The sequence below is a fragment of the Macadamia integrifolia genome, chromosome 9 (assembly GCF_013358625.1).
Source record: "Macadamia integrifolia cultivar HAES 741 chromosome 9, SCU_Mint_v3, whole genome shotgun sequence".
NCBI lineage: Eukaryota > Viridiplantae > Streptophyta > Magnoliopsida > Proteales > Proteaceae > Macadamia > Macadamia integrifolia.
In genome coordinates, this window is record NC_056565.1 from 21,885,525 (window position 1) to 21,900,232 (window position 14,708).

The window sequence follows — 14,708 nt, forward strand, 5'->3', positions numbered from 1 at the left end:
GATTGTAATTAGAATGATTTCTTAAAATGTATTATCAACTTAAAATGCTTACCAAACATAAAATTAGTTTCAGAAAGTGAAATTTTTATGAGGAAAAAAAAGCAGATCGAATGTGAAATGTCAATTTGGAATTACCGCATACTTTTATTCGGCTTACCAAAGCTACTTGGCTCCTGGCATTGGGGGTTATCAACAGCCCATTGGCTTTGACTTTGCTAAAAAAAATAAAAAAAATAGCTTTATGAAATCCCACAAGGTGGGGAACCTATAAATTGTTGCAAACATGTCTTTATTTTATTATATTTTTAAAAAGAAAAATATATTATTTTCTTTTTGTAAGGTGAACTGTTTTATGTGGAGAAGTGTAGTTTATGTCATTGTTGAAAAATCAGGTTTTTCGACCCGACTCGTCCGGTAAAAAACCTAGTGAATCGACCTGATTAAATTCAGTCAGGCCGAGTCTTGTTTTTTCTGTTATATATATATATATATATATATATATATATGCAATAAATATATAAATAAATCATAAAAATACAAAAAAAAAAAATGAAAAAGGAAGAAAAGGAAAATTACATAATAATTCGAGGGTTGCAAGCAGAAGTCTTTCTCTTGGTTAGAACGTTAGGTTAGGATTAAGGATTAGAAAATATAAATTATATATTCCAATAATCCAACTTCCAATAAAATAAGAATTTTGGATTTAGAAACACAGGAAGTTTCTTGGGTCCCAAGCTCCTTTTGGTAAAAGAAAAGAAGTAGGAAAAGTTACTAAGTTAGGAGTCTTGGGATTTGGGATTGTAAAGAGATTTTATTTGATTTTTTTTTTAAGTGCCTTTTGATATAATGACCAGATTCGGTGGGTTTTTCAAGACTCGGCCAAAAAATCAGGTCAATATAGAATAATCTTGACTTGTCTCGAGTCTTCTTTTTTTTTTTTTTAACACAGAGCGAGTCTTCGTGACTCTTGACCAGGAATCTCAAATTTTGACTCAACTTGTGCGAGTCTTCCCGGTCAAAACCTGGTTTTTCAACTATGGTTTATGTGCGTGCAGCAAAACTAATGAGGAACTCAAAAAATCATTTAATAACGCATCATTTTCTATTTCATGGGGTTGGACCAGTCATTTCGCCCCTTCTTACATGTGTCCGGGCACAAGGGCTATACTCTCCCTATAGAAAACATTTTCCTTTGTGGTAATTAAAAAAACATCATCTAGATTCCGATCGAATGTCTCACAAAAATATTAGTTTTATATTAAGAAAAAAAAAATTACAAATTAATTGACACATATCAAGGTGTCAATAGAAAAATATTTTATTTTATATTTCATTGGACAGTTAAGTCAATTATGATATTAGTATTTAACGAATCCATATTCCATAATGGAATTACATAATTTTAGTTGACTGCAATTAAACCACCGAAGTATATTATTACTTGTCAAAGGTTCAAGGAGGAGGAATGGCAATGTAAATTCACATTATTGTTTATAAATAGTGAAAGTAAAGCTGTAATCTAGGATAAGCATTGTAAAAATAAAAAGGCACGTGGCTTGGGTAAATTAACAAGTCGGTGCCCATGTTTTCAACTCGGTATCCACCTTTTTTTTTTTGGGTAGAAAAAGCATCATTCATTCAAATTCAAATCCCCAAAGGAGGAATTGGTTACGGAGGAAACCTCCCTAAGCAAAATAGAGTTAAGCCAAGGGTCATTACAAGAGAACTCAATTACAGTAGGAGAAAAGAGAGCCTTGCGAGAGAGGGAGTGAGCAACATGGTTCGTTCCACGATGATTGAAACGGAAGATGCACTCTGCAAAAGAAGAAGAGAGGCAGATGCTATCATCCACCACAGAGAAAATTTCAGCATTGAAGCGCTTTGAGGCAACAGAGTCTATCAACTACTGGGAATCGCTCTCAAAGATAACAGAGGACCAGCCTTCCGCGGTAGCCCTACGCACAGTCAAACGAAGGGCAATGGATTCAGTGATCAAAGGAGATGTAAAAGCAATTTGTTCAGCAAAAGCAACCAGAAAATCCCCCAAAGAGTTGCGAGCAGCAAAGCCAATACCAGGTCGATGATATCTAAAGAATAGAAGCATCAGAGTTTACTTTAATAAAACCAGATGGAGGGCGAGACCAGCTACAACATGTTTGATGGGAAGAAGAAGATTGCGATGTGCGGCTGAAAGCAATCGAGGCTTGGCTGAACTCCGCATAGGAATTGAGGGCCCTATAGATAACCTCCTCCGGGGGGATGTAGATCTTGTTGTGAATAAGAGAGTTCCTCACCTTCCAAATTTGCCAACATAGGAAAGAGGCGAGGCCAATAACCGACTTAGCTTGAGGTTGGGAAGATGGAGGGAGGGCCTACCAGAGTCAATCCAGCCATCTAGGCCAAGGGAGGACACCCCATCCATGCAAATTGATAAGGGAGATCCAAACCAAACAGCAGTTGCAAAAGGGCAGGAAACAAGAACATGGAGAGAGATCTCAAGCACATTACCACACCAAGCACAAGAGGAATCAAGCTGCATATGACACCGTTGAAAACCTTCACCCACAACCACCCCATCAGCACAACATCTCCAAAGAAAGGACCTAATCTTTGGGAGGCTTTTAATGCACTAAATGAATTTCCCAGTATGATCTTTAATTCTTTGGAACCCATGGGAAACAGAGGAGGAAGGACGAGCACTAGACTGACTAGCAACCTGATTTGATGCAAGGTGATAAACCCTCTTAACCGAAAAAATGCCAGAATTTCCTTCTCCCCAAATGAGGCGATCTTCACAATCAGAGATGCTCAAAGGAATACTCAAAATCGCCTCTTGAACAGGATAAGGAAATAGTGTAGCTAATAAAGCACGATTCCAACATCGATTAGTATGATCAATAAGCTAAAAAACCCAAGTCAAAAGGTAACCCGAGGGGCATCACAGAGTGGAGCACTTGATTTGGCAAGGAGTGGATCCACCGGTCTTCCCAAATGCGGACCAAGCGGCCATTTCCAATCTTCCAAGTCAACCCAGATGAAAAGAGATCCCTACCAAAAAGGATGTTGCGCCAGCCCCAAGAGGGGGAAGACCCAAGACTAGCCTCGAGGATTGAAGATCGAGGATAGTAAATGGCCTTCATAAAAAGGGCCCAGAGAGACTGGGGCTCCGACCAAAGCTTCCAAGAGGCACGCTCCAAAAGAGCTTTGCTGTGGAGCCTAGAGTCCCGAAAGCCCAACCCTCCTTTGTCTTTAGACCGACAGAGACGCTCCCATGAAATCCAATGGATCCCCTACTCACTATCTTGATGGCCCCAATAGAAGGAATCCGCAGCCTTATTTATGTCACTATGAATAGAGGCAGGAATTCTGAAATGAGAACCAGAATAGGCAGTGATGGCAGAGACCACCGACTTAAGAAGAATTTCTCAACCCGAGTGAGAGAGGAGCTGGCATTTCCAACCACCAATACGCCTTATGGAGCGATCTCGAATGCCCTTAAACAAAACCTTCTTGCTTTGAGAAAAATCCACAGGGAGGCCCAAATATTTTGAAGGGGAAACCACATGTGGAATCCTCAAGGACTTAGACAACTACCTATGGATGTGAGGATGTATATTTGGGCTGAAAGTGATGGAAGACTTTGAGAGGTTGATGGCTTGCCCACTTGCCTTGTAATAGAGATCCAAACACTGCTTAAGGTTTGAAAGCTCGACAATGTCAACCTTGGAGAACAAAAGGCAATCATCTGCATATAGAAGATGCATGAGAGGCGAAGCACGGCATTTAACCCGAATACCATGAATATCACCAAGACTTTCAGCATTTACAAGGATGGAATTGAGGGCTTGAGCACAGAGAATAAAAATGTAAGGAGCCATATGGTCTCCTTGTCGAATCCCGTGAGAGGGAACAATATTACCATGGGGAATGCCGTTCACCAAGACTCTGAAGTGGGAAGCTAGAAGACATTGCATACACATCTGGACCCCTTGATCATTGAAGCCAAATTTTCAAAGGACACCCTCAATAAAGCCCCATTCTAGGTGATCATAAGCCTTTTTCATATCAAGCATATGTTGTTTTACAGTTGTCCTTGTTAGTAACTCAGCCACGTGGCGATGATGACGTGGCCAGTTTGGGTGACGTAGATGAAAATAATGACATAACAGTGTCTAGTATCACTGATGAGATAATAGAACTTCTTGGTATACATGGAATGGTTTGATACATCCTTAGTATGTGGTGCAGGTTTCTGGGTCAAAACTGGAAAATTTGGCATATTTACAATCGAGGGCATTTTTGGCAATGAAAATGACATTTTTGGAAGATTGTTTCTTCATAAAAAATATAGATTGTAATTTATCTAGTCCAGTGCATCTGATTTTGTCGCATTCCGATACCATATGAAGAAGTTACGGCATTTGTGACAGTCAAGGATAGTTTCGACATTGAAGATGAATTTTTTAAAAGAAGTGTTCTCCATGTAACAATACGACAAAAATCCAATCTTTCCAAAGGTTCTAATTTCATCAATTTTCGATTCCGTATGAGAAAGATACGTCATTGGAAACATCTAGGGGAATTTTGGTCTTTTTATATGGATGAGTCAGATGATTGAGTCTTCTAGAAAGTCATAGAGCGTCCAGTTATGGTTCCAACGCACTTTGTTTCATCTCGATCGGATATAGTATGAAAAATTTATAAGTGTTTTCGTAAAATCAGTTCGAAAATCCAAACCGAAAATCCATCAATTGCTCTCGGTGTTGGGTGGATTTTTTGGAATTTATTTTCAAAATTTGAAGGACTTTTGTGTAATTTCAAGATTTTGAAGGTTTGAGTTGTAAGGGGTCTTTAAGCACCGAAATATATGGAGGTAGGGGCTTGATTGTAATAAAGAGGAGTAAAGGGAAGTGAAATGGATGGTCCAGATTCGACCACGTAGGCTTGATGCCCATCCAAAGGCTGCTGGGATTTTATGCTCACATGGATGAGATAGATGCTTTCGCGTAGGATTTGATTGGTTAGGTGCATAATCCTTGATGCACTGGCGCTACACCTTATCAAGTTATGTTGTGGTGTTTCGCGCGTGCATAGAAGGTATAAAAAAGATTTCGATCTTATGGATCTCATGAGATCTGATTAAAGCCATCATGGAGGATTCGGATCCAATGGTCGATAAGCCTTTCACTTTTGTGAGTGAGAGACAAGCTCCCTTAAAATCCAGAAAAGCAACCAATCAACTATCGACAACAAAAAGTGCATGCTGACCGCTGACGTCAGCATGATGTCATTAGTTGACTATCTTATTCAAATCTTGTGGTTGAGATTTACTATCCGTTATTTTAATCGGACGGTCTAGATTAAGAGATTCTCCTTGATGAAATCTACGGCCAGATTTGTGCCTCTGTTGCACGCACATCCAGTGTAGCCTATGCCACTCCTATGAAGATTCCATTTCAGGCTATCTCATTGCTCCAACTTCAAATGGTCATATCTCCCTCATTTTAACTCGGATTTGGGTGAACCAATTTGTAGCTTCTTCATTTTTTCAAGACCTATAACATGGAAGCAAGAAAAATGATTTTGAGTGAAGGAAGGCTACGATTTTGGCAAGAGAAGCTTCCCCCTCTTTGTTGGTCCTTGAATGAACATGAATACTTGATGATAAATGTTCTTAGGCCATTAAAGGAGGTAAAAGAGGTGGTTGAGGTGTATTAATGATACATTAACTCAAAGCTGAGGAGGAAGAGAAGAAAGCAAGGATGTGTTTACTTTGAAGAGCAAGAAGCCAATGAGAGAGAAGGTGTAAGCATCAAACTTGTCAATACAAGTTTTCAGTCATCCTAGGCAATCGGTTGTGAGATTCTCTAACCTTTGATTTACATTATATGCATATATGTATGTTAGGGTTAGTTGTGGGTGAATATATACATGCTAGGTTAGTTATGGATGAACTGTAAGCATGCTAGCTAGTTGTGGATGTATATGCTAGGCAAAGCTTGACTATAGGGCATTGATATAAGCCCAATTTAATTATATTCTTTATCGTGTGCTTAGTGGGTGCTAAGCTTTGGGGGTGGGTGCTCCCGTGTAGTGGGTACTACACATTGTACCGGCACTGCGAGTGCCATCTCAGCTTCGGCTTGAGAAAATTGGATGTGGGTGCTCCCGACTGTGGGTGCAGTCAAAAGTAGTGTATCGAGTAGGTACGAAGCCTTTACAGGCACTACTTCGGTGATGAAGGAAAATTTCCGAACCTCGTAAAAATCCTGTGTTGTTGGTGCTTGTTGTTTGCATTTTATATTGAAGTGCGTGAAATGTGGAATAAGTGTGCACACTTGGAAGTGCCTATGAGAGGCTGAGGGTACATACGACTGTGTGCAAACAAGGACAGGTATATCAAGTTTTTCTTGGCCAGACATCAAACAGATTTTTGGGAATCGGAATTGGACTCACTGATTCACCCCCCTCTTAGTGACTGCCGGGTTACAACAACATAATGGCAGCCAACTTTAACTTCCCTTTTTTTGCTGGCGAATATAATGGAAAACTTCATGTGCCATGAAGACATTCTCAGAAATAGACCAACCTGGAATAAAAGCTGATTGAGGAAAAGAGATAATGTCATCAAGAGTTAGTTTCAACCTATTTGCAAGAACTTTAGATATGATGCAATAAGATACATCACAGAGGCTAATAGGTCGATACTGATCCAAGGACTCTGGGCTGATCACTTTGGGAATAAGGCAAATATAGGTGGAGTTGAATTCCTTTACAAGATGACCCGAAACAAAGAATTCCTTAACAAACTTCAAGACGTTAGGGCCAATAAACTTCCAAAACTTCTAGAAAAAAATTGGGGGAAACCCATCAGGACCAGGACTCTTTAGAGCCTCCAGATGAAAGACCACATTTCGAACCTCTTCATCTGATGGAACACAACATAACCTGGCATTCAGATTAGCAGAGACAATAGGCTGAATTAAGGCAAGCACATAATTAAAAGAGGCAGGGTCAATAGTGTCAGACTTATAAACACCCTCATAATAAGAAATAATCTCATTAGAAATCTCAGCCTCAGACTCAAGCCATCTACCATCTCCAGTTTTAAGCTTGAGGATGCGGTTTCGGGACCGATGCTGAGCTGTAGAAACATGAAAAAACTTTGTGTTAAGATCACCATAGGTCAACCATGACTAACAAGACCTTTGTGCCCAATGCTCTTCCTCAAATGCTAGAGATTCAGTGAGATCATAACTGAGAGCCTCTTTTTGAAGCTGATTCTCATCTAAAAAAGGCGAACTTTGCACATGAAGGAGATCTTCCTTCAGCTTTGCAATTCGAGACTCAAGATGACCAAAAGTGGACTAGTTCCATTGACAAAAGGAGGGCTCACAACGCTGGATATTGCGCCGAAGGCAGGGAACAATGGGACTGGATCTAATAGGATGCCAAGCTTGAAGGAGAGTAGCCTCACAATCAGGATGCTTCAACCACATGGCTTCAAAATGAAATGGGTGCTTTCCTGAGGGCAAGGAAGGAGAAGTATTCAAGAGGATAGGGAGATGATCAGAGCCAACTAAGGACTCAACTATGACAGAAGCATTATCAAAAGAACATCGCCAATCAGAATTTGCAAGGGCTCTATCAAGATGAAGCCTAATATTAGCCGATCCTTTCCGCCGATTATTCCAAGTGAACTTTGGCCCTTTAAAACTAAGGTCAATCAAGTCACAATAATTTAGCATTTATCGAAAGACGTCCATGTCTTTTAGACCCCTCTGAGCACCACCCTCTTTCTTATGACAACTAAGAATAGAGTTAAAATCCCCAATACAAGCCCAAGGACCTGAAGAAGCATCCTTAATAGCACAAAACATATGCCATACACCAGACCGATTTTCTTTAACAGGATCACCATAAAAAAAAGAGATCCCCCATTGAGGAAGGCCAAGATAATGGTCAACAGAAGCATTAATAATACAAGAATTTGTAACACCAATATTCAAAGGAATAGAGTTAAGCCAAAAAATACAAAGACCACCAGATAAGCTAATAGGGTCAACAGTGAAGAGGTTGTCCATACCTGAGGACTTTTTAAGGCTCTCCAGTTTGACATGCTAAGCATTAGTCTCCATAAGAAAGATTATGTCCGGAAGCACTTTCTTCACGGGGACCTTGAGGTTGCGAACTGTCAAGGCAGGACCTATTCCTTGACAGTTCCAATTGAGAAGCTTCATTGCTGCCCGTGGAGGCTGCTTCGGGCTGGGAAGCAGCCTCCACAGATGTATGCAATAAAAAAGACTCTGCAGTTGACTCCTCCACATGTTCCTCCTCAAGAGAAAGAGGCAAATGAATATTGGATGCATGAGGCTGCTATTTTGGGGAAGCAAAAGGGTAATAATGGGCAACTTTCTACTGCCTTAAAGCCCCTCCTGACTGGAACTTGTTTCTAGGACAAATGGGTAATGCTCCCTTGATGGGAAGGTCTGAAATATGATAAGGCATGATAGGTTCACAAAGAAAGGAAGGGGATTGGGAGGGGGTAAGATCCAAGGGATCAGACGAGATGCTGAGGTGAGTATTGAAGACTTCAGAGAAGGTTTGTAGGCGGGAATCAGAGGAAAGAGGCTGGATGATGGGAGGCACGAGCTTTGGTGGAGCTGCCCTGGTACAGGAAAAGGGTTTACCAATAGGAGGGTTGATGGACCTTGGGGAATTTATTTGGTGAGTAAGGTTTGGTGTAGGAGGAATAGGTCAGACATGGTGTAGTGGGGGAAGAGTGCAAGATGATGGGGGAGAAACTAGACGAGATGCAAAGGTTGATCGTTTTCCCTTACCCAAGAGGGAAAAATCAGAGGCAGCATATCCACCAGCAGGGAAGGATGAAGGGACAAAGAAAGTGGGAGGGCAGAAACCAAGCAGTCCTTGACTCAGGGTAGCAGAGGCATTAAGGAGAAGGGGCGAGGAGTAACATAGGGCAGTGTGGATGAAGGTTGGCCGAAGAGGTGAACCCAAGGCTGAAGAGGAAACAACATCACTAACATCTATGGGAGGGACAGCAGGCAAGGAGTACGGGCAAGGATCGACTTTGAAGCCTGGCGGAGGAGGCATATGTGAACGGTAGGAGGCGGCTGAATGGGCATGAGCTCTCTGAGTAGGACGAGGCATACCCGAGTGACCCGAGGGGTGGGGAGATGAACGGCATGAATCTTTAGTAAGGAGGATGGGAGCATCGCTAAGGAGCCTGGAATCAACAACACCAGTGTGCAGAGATGGCCCAAGAGTGCACTTAGGGAGCTCAGAACATAGGTAACCCTCAACACAACCACGGGCAGATCGATGATTTCTCTCAGCCTCAAAACGAATCAGACAGTAGAGAAATTCATGACCAATCACCCCATAGAAATAACAGACCCTAGGAAGATGTTTAACCTTGATAGAAATCCAATCTTCATGTCCGCTATGCCGCTTGAGGGGGAAACTAGCTTTAAATGGAGTTTTAATGTCCATTGATACCCTGGTTTATAGAAAATTAATCGATTTGTCTTGAAACACACCTGAGACCACCATGGATTTATGAGGGGTTCCAAACCTTACACCGAAACGGAGAGCGAACTCTTGATCAATGAGGTCAGGGGGGTTCCATGAAACTGAAACTAGAAATCTGCAAAAGAAAAATCCAATTCAAAGACATCCACATCCTCGGTCCATCACTTAAGCTGAATAAGGTTACCACCTCACGGTCCCTTCCAACCCCCCTGGGAAAGGGACCTCATGGTCCTCACCTAAAACTCCTTGTATGATTTTTAATTTAAGGGCAAAAAAATCATGTTCGCTACCACTGTATGAATGAATAGGACAATGGATCACATGAAGACATTTGGGTGGGATAGCACAGTCTTGTCACACAAACTTGTGTTTGAACATAAAATCATACAAATAGGCATAGTTCTTTTTGGGGAAATTTACATCCACCACCCCTAGCGTTTGTCATTACATAATCCCCCCTCACATTCGTTTTTTACATTTAAACCCAAAAATCTGACGTCGTAACACTGGTTTGAGTTTTTGTCCGTTAACTTGAACCATTTTTTTTAAAATCCCAATAATACCCTTATATTGACCCTTCAACTTACGAAAGGAAATTGGGGCTAGGGTATACAAACCAGTCTCTAATTCCTCTTTGTCATGCCGCACGAATAGACTCCGACAAAGACAAGTTGATCCGGAAAAGGCACAACGCTGACTATAGGTAGTTCCAGTGAAAGAGCGACTGTGATTCCTGGCGAAAGAGCGATTGTGCTTCATTTTTTATCATAGAGATCCGGGATTGGTTGGCAGGGGTGGTTGAATCTCTATGCATCTGTGATTCCCGGTGTTGGCAGACGACGAAATCAGTGAGTCTCCTCTCTGTGCATTTGTAACCCCCGGTGTTGACAGACGATGAAATCGGTGAGTCTCCTCTCTGTGCATCTGTAATGTATGAAATTATCCTTTTTACTGTGATCGAGTGGCACCATTAAAGTTCTTTGTCTGCTCTGTAATGGAGATATTTTCAATACAAGGGATATCTCTGTTACTGAGAGTGAGTTTGACTGGAGAAATCACAAATTAAGTGAAAATCGAAGAGAATCATCTCCTCTCTTTGCATCTATAATGCATTTAAATTTTTCAAAATTTTTTTTTTTTTGTGCTATGGGTTTTTATGTTCTTCATTAATTTAGTGTTGATTTTGAGGTTTGAAGATAGTTCTTACAGTGTGGGTGAGTGATTGAGTTTTCTCTCTTTCTTTTCCTTTTAATTTTGGGATTTTGGTGGGATAGTTCTTGCAGTGAGTGAGTGATTGGGTTTGCTCTCTTTTTTTCCTTTTAATTTTGGGATTTTAGTGGGTTACTTAGGTTTTCTTGTGGAATGTATGTATGGAAGGGAGGGAAGGTATGAGTACTGGAGTAGCAGTGATGGGGCAGATGCCCCTCCAACACATTTTTTCAATTTAATCTTCTACTCTCTCTTTCTCTTCCTGTAATTTGATGACTATTTAACATGTACTTTTTCAACAATGGTTGTGCGGTGTCCTATTCAGTTTAGTTGGTGTGGGAGGACTGACACAAAATTTGTTGATCCAGACCATTACCCTCACGTAGACATGGTCTGTGACATATACAATTCTATCATTAACCATGTACCGGAAGGCCGTAATGTGACTTTTAAAGTTAGGTGTGAGATCTCTCCGGAGGTGCATGTGCAAGTGACAGATGATGTTAGCATGTTAAGCCTGTTTGGTTTAGATGGGGTAGATATCATCAAACTTGTAGTGTATGACCTTGAAGATAACCCTAGTTATCAGAAGGACAAGTGGACAGTTGACAGGTACTCAAGTGATGTTGTCTTTAGAGAAACAAGTAACAGGGGAGAGAGAGATGTGGCATAGTCTTCAGCTGGTTAGCCAATGGGTTATGGTATAGGAACATTGAAAAGGGGATAGCAGCATGTGGAGACTGAATCAGATAGCAAGAGAATGGAAAAAAGCCTATTAAAAGAGGCGGAGGGATATGTATTGCTAATACGAGTGCTACTAGTGATGGAAGTGATGATCGTGATAGTGCCACTACTAATGCCATTACTGACACTCCTAGCAAGGGTAAAGCCAAAGCTCATGCTAATGTTGTTGCTTTACCTGGGAGATCCACTGGTGCAAGTGTTGCTCGCACAAGTGGATTAAAGGCTGTGAGTAACAGCTCTACTAGTACAAATGGATCAACCAGAATACCTTATGTAGTCCCTAGTAGAGAAGAAAGGGAGGTTACCATTGTAAATGAAAGTTCAGATGAATCAGTAGAAGTCCCTCAGGTATCTTCTATTATGGGAGGAAAGACAAATAGTACTATTGATGATTTGGGAGATGATTCAACTCATACCTGGAATCTTTCTACAAGTGATGAAGACTGGATGCATGAAAATGATGAGTTTTTGGATGAGGAAACTAAAAGTGATGACATCTTCAATGAGGATTGTGATGTAGAGGATGATGTGTTAAACAATTCAGATGTGGTTGAAAATCAATCCGAGTATGATGATTATGATGATGTCGAGGATGGTACAGTAACACTTGTCGTAGGGAATACATACGATGATGTGAATCACTTTCGTGCTGTTCTCCAACATTTTGCCCTTCAAGAAGGTTTTGATATATTGAAACATAAGAATGAAAAAGTCAAGGTTATTGCAGTATGCAAGGCACCTGGTTACACCTGGAGAGTACATGCTTCACCAGTGGATGACAAGAAGGGGGTTAAGGATGCAAAGACATTTATGATCAAGTCATACAACCTAAAGCATGTTTGTATTTTGTCAACAAAATTTAAGAGCGTTACATCATTTTGGATTGCAAAAAATCTTGCTCCTCATCTTAAATTTGATCCATCTTTGAATGTGGACTACATGCATACCTTCTTGCATGAAACATACAAGATTAACCCCCCTTGAATGAAGGTGTACCAGGCACGCATCACTGCATTGAAAATGACACAGGGTACTCATAAAGGTTCCTATGCTCTTTTACCTACATATGGTAAGTTGGTGTTACAGCAGATGCCGGGTAGTTTTTTTAAGATACAGTACAAAGAAAATCATGACATGTCAGGGAACAAGGTGTTCAAGAGAATGTTTGTTAGCTTCAAAGCTTGTATTACTGGGTTTTTGAAGGGTTGTAGACCATTCATTGGTCTAGATGGCTATCATTTTAAGGGTAGATATGGAGGCATCCTTCTATCAGCAGTTTCATTTGATGGGAACAATGAATTGTTCCTAGTGGCATATGGTATTGTAGAGGTTGAATGCAAAGACAGTTGGTGTTTTTTCCTTGAAGTCCTACGCGACGCCCTTGGACCGGCATCAGATGAGTTTGCTCTAACCTTTATGTCAGATAGGCAAAATGTACTTGTTATTAATTTATAGCAACTGCCATTTACTCTATACTTCAACATCATATTTAAATGACTTTTAATATTATTTATATTTTGTAGGGTTTATCGGATTTTATTACACATGTGTTCCCTTATGCTCATCAGAGATGTTGTGTGAGACATATGTACTAGAACTTCAAGTCAACTTTTTCAGGACACCAGTTTAGGAAACACTTTTGGGGAGCAACATCAGCAACTACTCTCCTCCAGTTTGAGCATGAAATGAAATATATCAAAGAGTTTAGTGATGATGCATATAATCGGCTGATGGGGGTTCCTACAAGATTATGGGCTAGGCATGCATTTGATTTTAATGCAAAGAGTCCTCAAACGACCAACAACATGACCGAGTCATTCAACAACTGGATATCAGATGTGAGGGACAAGCCTGTTATGTGGGTAATTGATGAGATAAAGCTAAAAATTATGAAAAGAATATTTAATAACTATCAAAGGAGTTGCAACTACCGAGTTGGTGGCTTGGTCACACCTGATATGAAGAACCATTTAGATAAGGTCCAATGGAAGGCAAGGAAATGCATTGTATGTCAAGGTAATACACATGCATTTGAGGTGGTGGATATCTATGGTGGGAGAGTTGTGGTCAATTTGACAGAGAGGATGTGTGGTTGCAGGATGTGGGATTGTACTGGATTGCCATGTAAGCATGCAACAGTAGTTATCACACACACCAGGGGGTCATTGGAGTCTTACTGCAGTCCATACTACAATGTCAACACATACCTTCAGACATATAGTGAGTTTATCCAACCACTACCAGCATTGATAGATTTAGTAGTTGATGACTCTCATGTGTTGGTTCAACCTCTACATCTTAAAAAGAGGTCTGGTAGACCCCATAAACTCAGGAAAAGGGAATTTGGTGAGGGATCTGCTGTAGACTTCAGGAAGAAATCATCAAGTGTCATATGTGATATCTATAAGCTAGTAGGCCACAATAGGAGAGCATGTCCTCGAGGAGGAGAAGAAGAACCGAACAACAAGAAAACAAGAGGCACAAAGGTATGACTCTTCATAAGTAATTTACAACTGAAAATTTATTCATGTATTTGTTTGTTCCACTATTGAATTATTTTTTATTGATTTCTATAGAGAAAGCAAAGGCATGAGAGTCAACATAGAGGCACCATCTCTCAAATGATGACAAGGTCATAACCATCTATCTAGCCTGCAAACCTAACAACTCAAGAGAAAACCTTGGCCAAGCAAACTGTCAAGTATGCAAAATGGAAGGCAAAGCAGGCTAATAAGAAGTAGGAAGTTGGATGTTGTTGTTGCTGTTGATGTTGCTGCTGTATCTTTCCCTTTCTTTTTTTCGTTTTCTTTTTTCCGATCGTGGGATGATTGGATTTTAATGTGTTATGGAAGAACTTTAAATGGAGTTGTGACCTGTAATATTTATGTGTTAGTGTTTATGGACATGATATTTATATGATGTTAGAAAAAATTGTGTGGGACAGGTTGAGCAGGATTTTTGGACATGATATTTATGTTGTTCAAGAATTTAGGTGTTGCTTTGAGTCATTAACAAGTTTTGATAAATCCCGTATTCAAACGAAATGCTGCCCATTTTTTCTTAAATCCAGCTTGTCATTTGAAATAAGCTTTACATTAAAGTGCATGCCTGATTACTGTTGTAAACTAATCTTAATAGGTCATTATAAGATCTCAAATTCAAAAGAAATGCAACCCATTTGATTAAAGTAACCAAATACTCAA

General features: G+C 40.3%; 1 protein-coding gene across 1 annotated transcript; it reads right to left on the reverse strand.

Moving 5' to 3' along the window:
• Positions 1-1,903: 1,903 nt before the first annotated feature.
• LOC122089618 lies at positions 1,904-3,878 on the reverse strand. The gene is made up of 2 exons (XM_042659339.1): positions 3,595-3,878; positions 1,904-2,087 (listed from the first exon to the last, which is right to left on the reverse strand). Exons 1-2 carry the CDS (start codon positions 3,876-3,878, stop codon positions 1,904-1,906), a joined length of 468 nt encoding a protein of 155 aa, XP_042515273.1.
• Positions 3,879-14,708: the final 10,830 nt, after the last annotated feature.

Bases quoted from the DNA above. Each gene is read 5' to 3' on its own strand.
- LOC122089618 (XM_042659339.1), bottom strand. From the start codon at position 3,878: ATGGCTCCTTACATTTTTATTCTCTGTGCTCAAGCCCTCAATTCCATC. The intron at 2,088-3,594 runs GTAGTTGTCTAA...TCTATTCTTTAG, and splicing joins ATACATCCTCACATCCATAG to ATATCATCGACCTGGTATTG.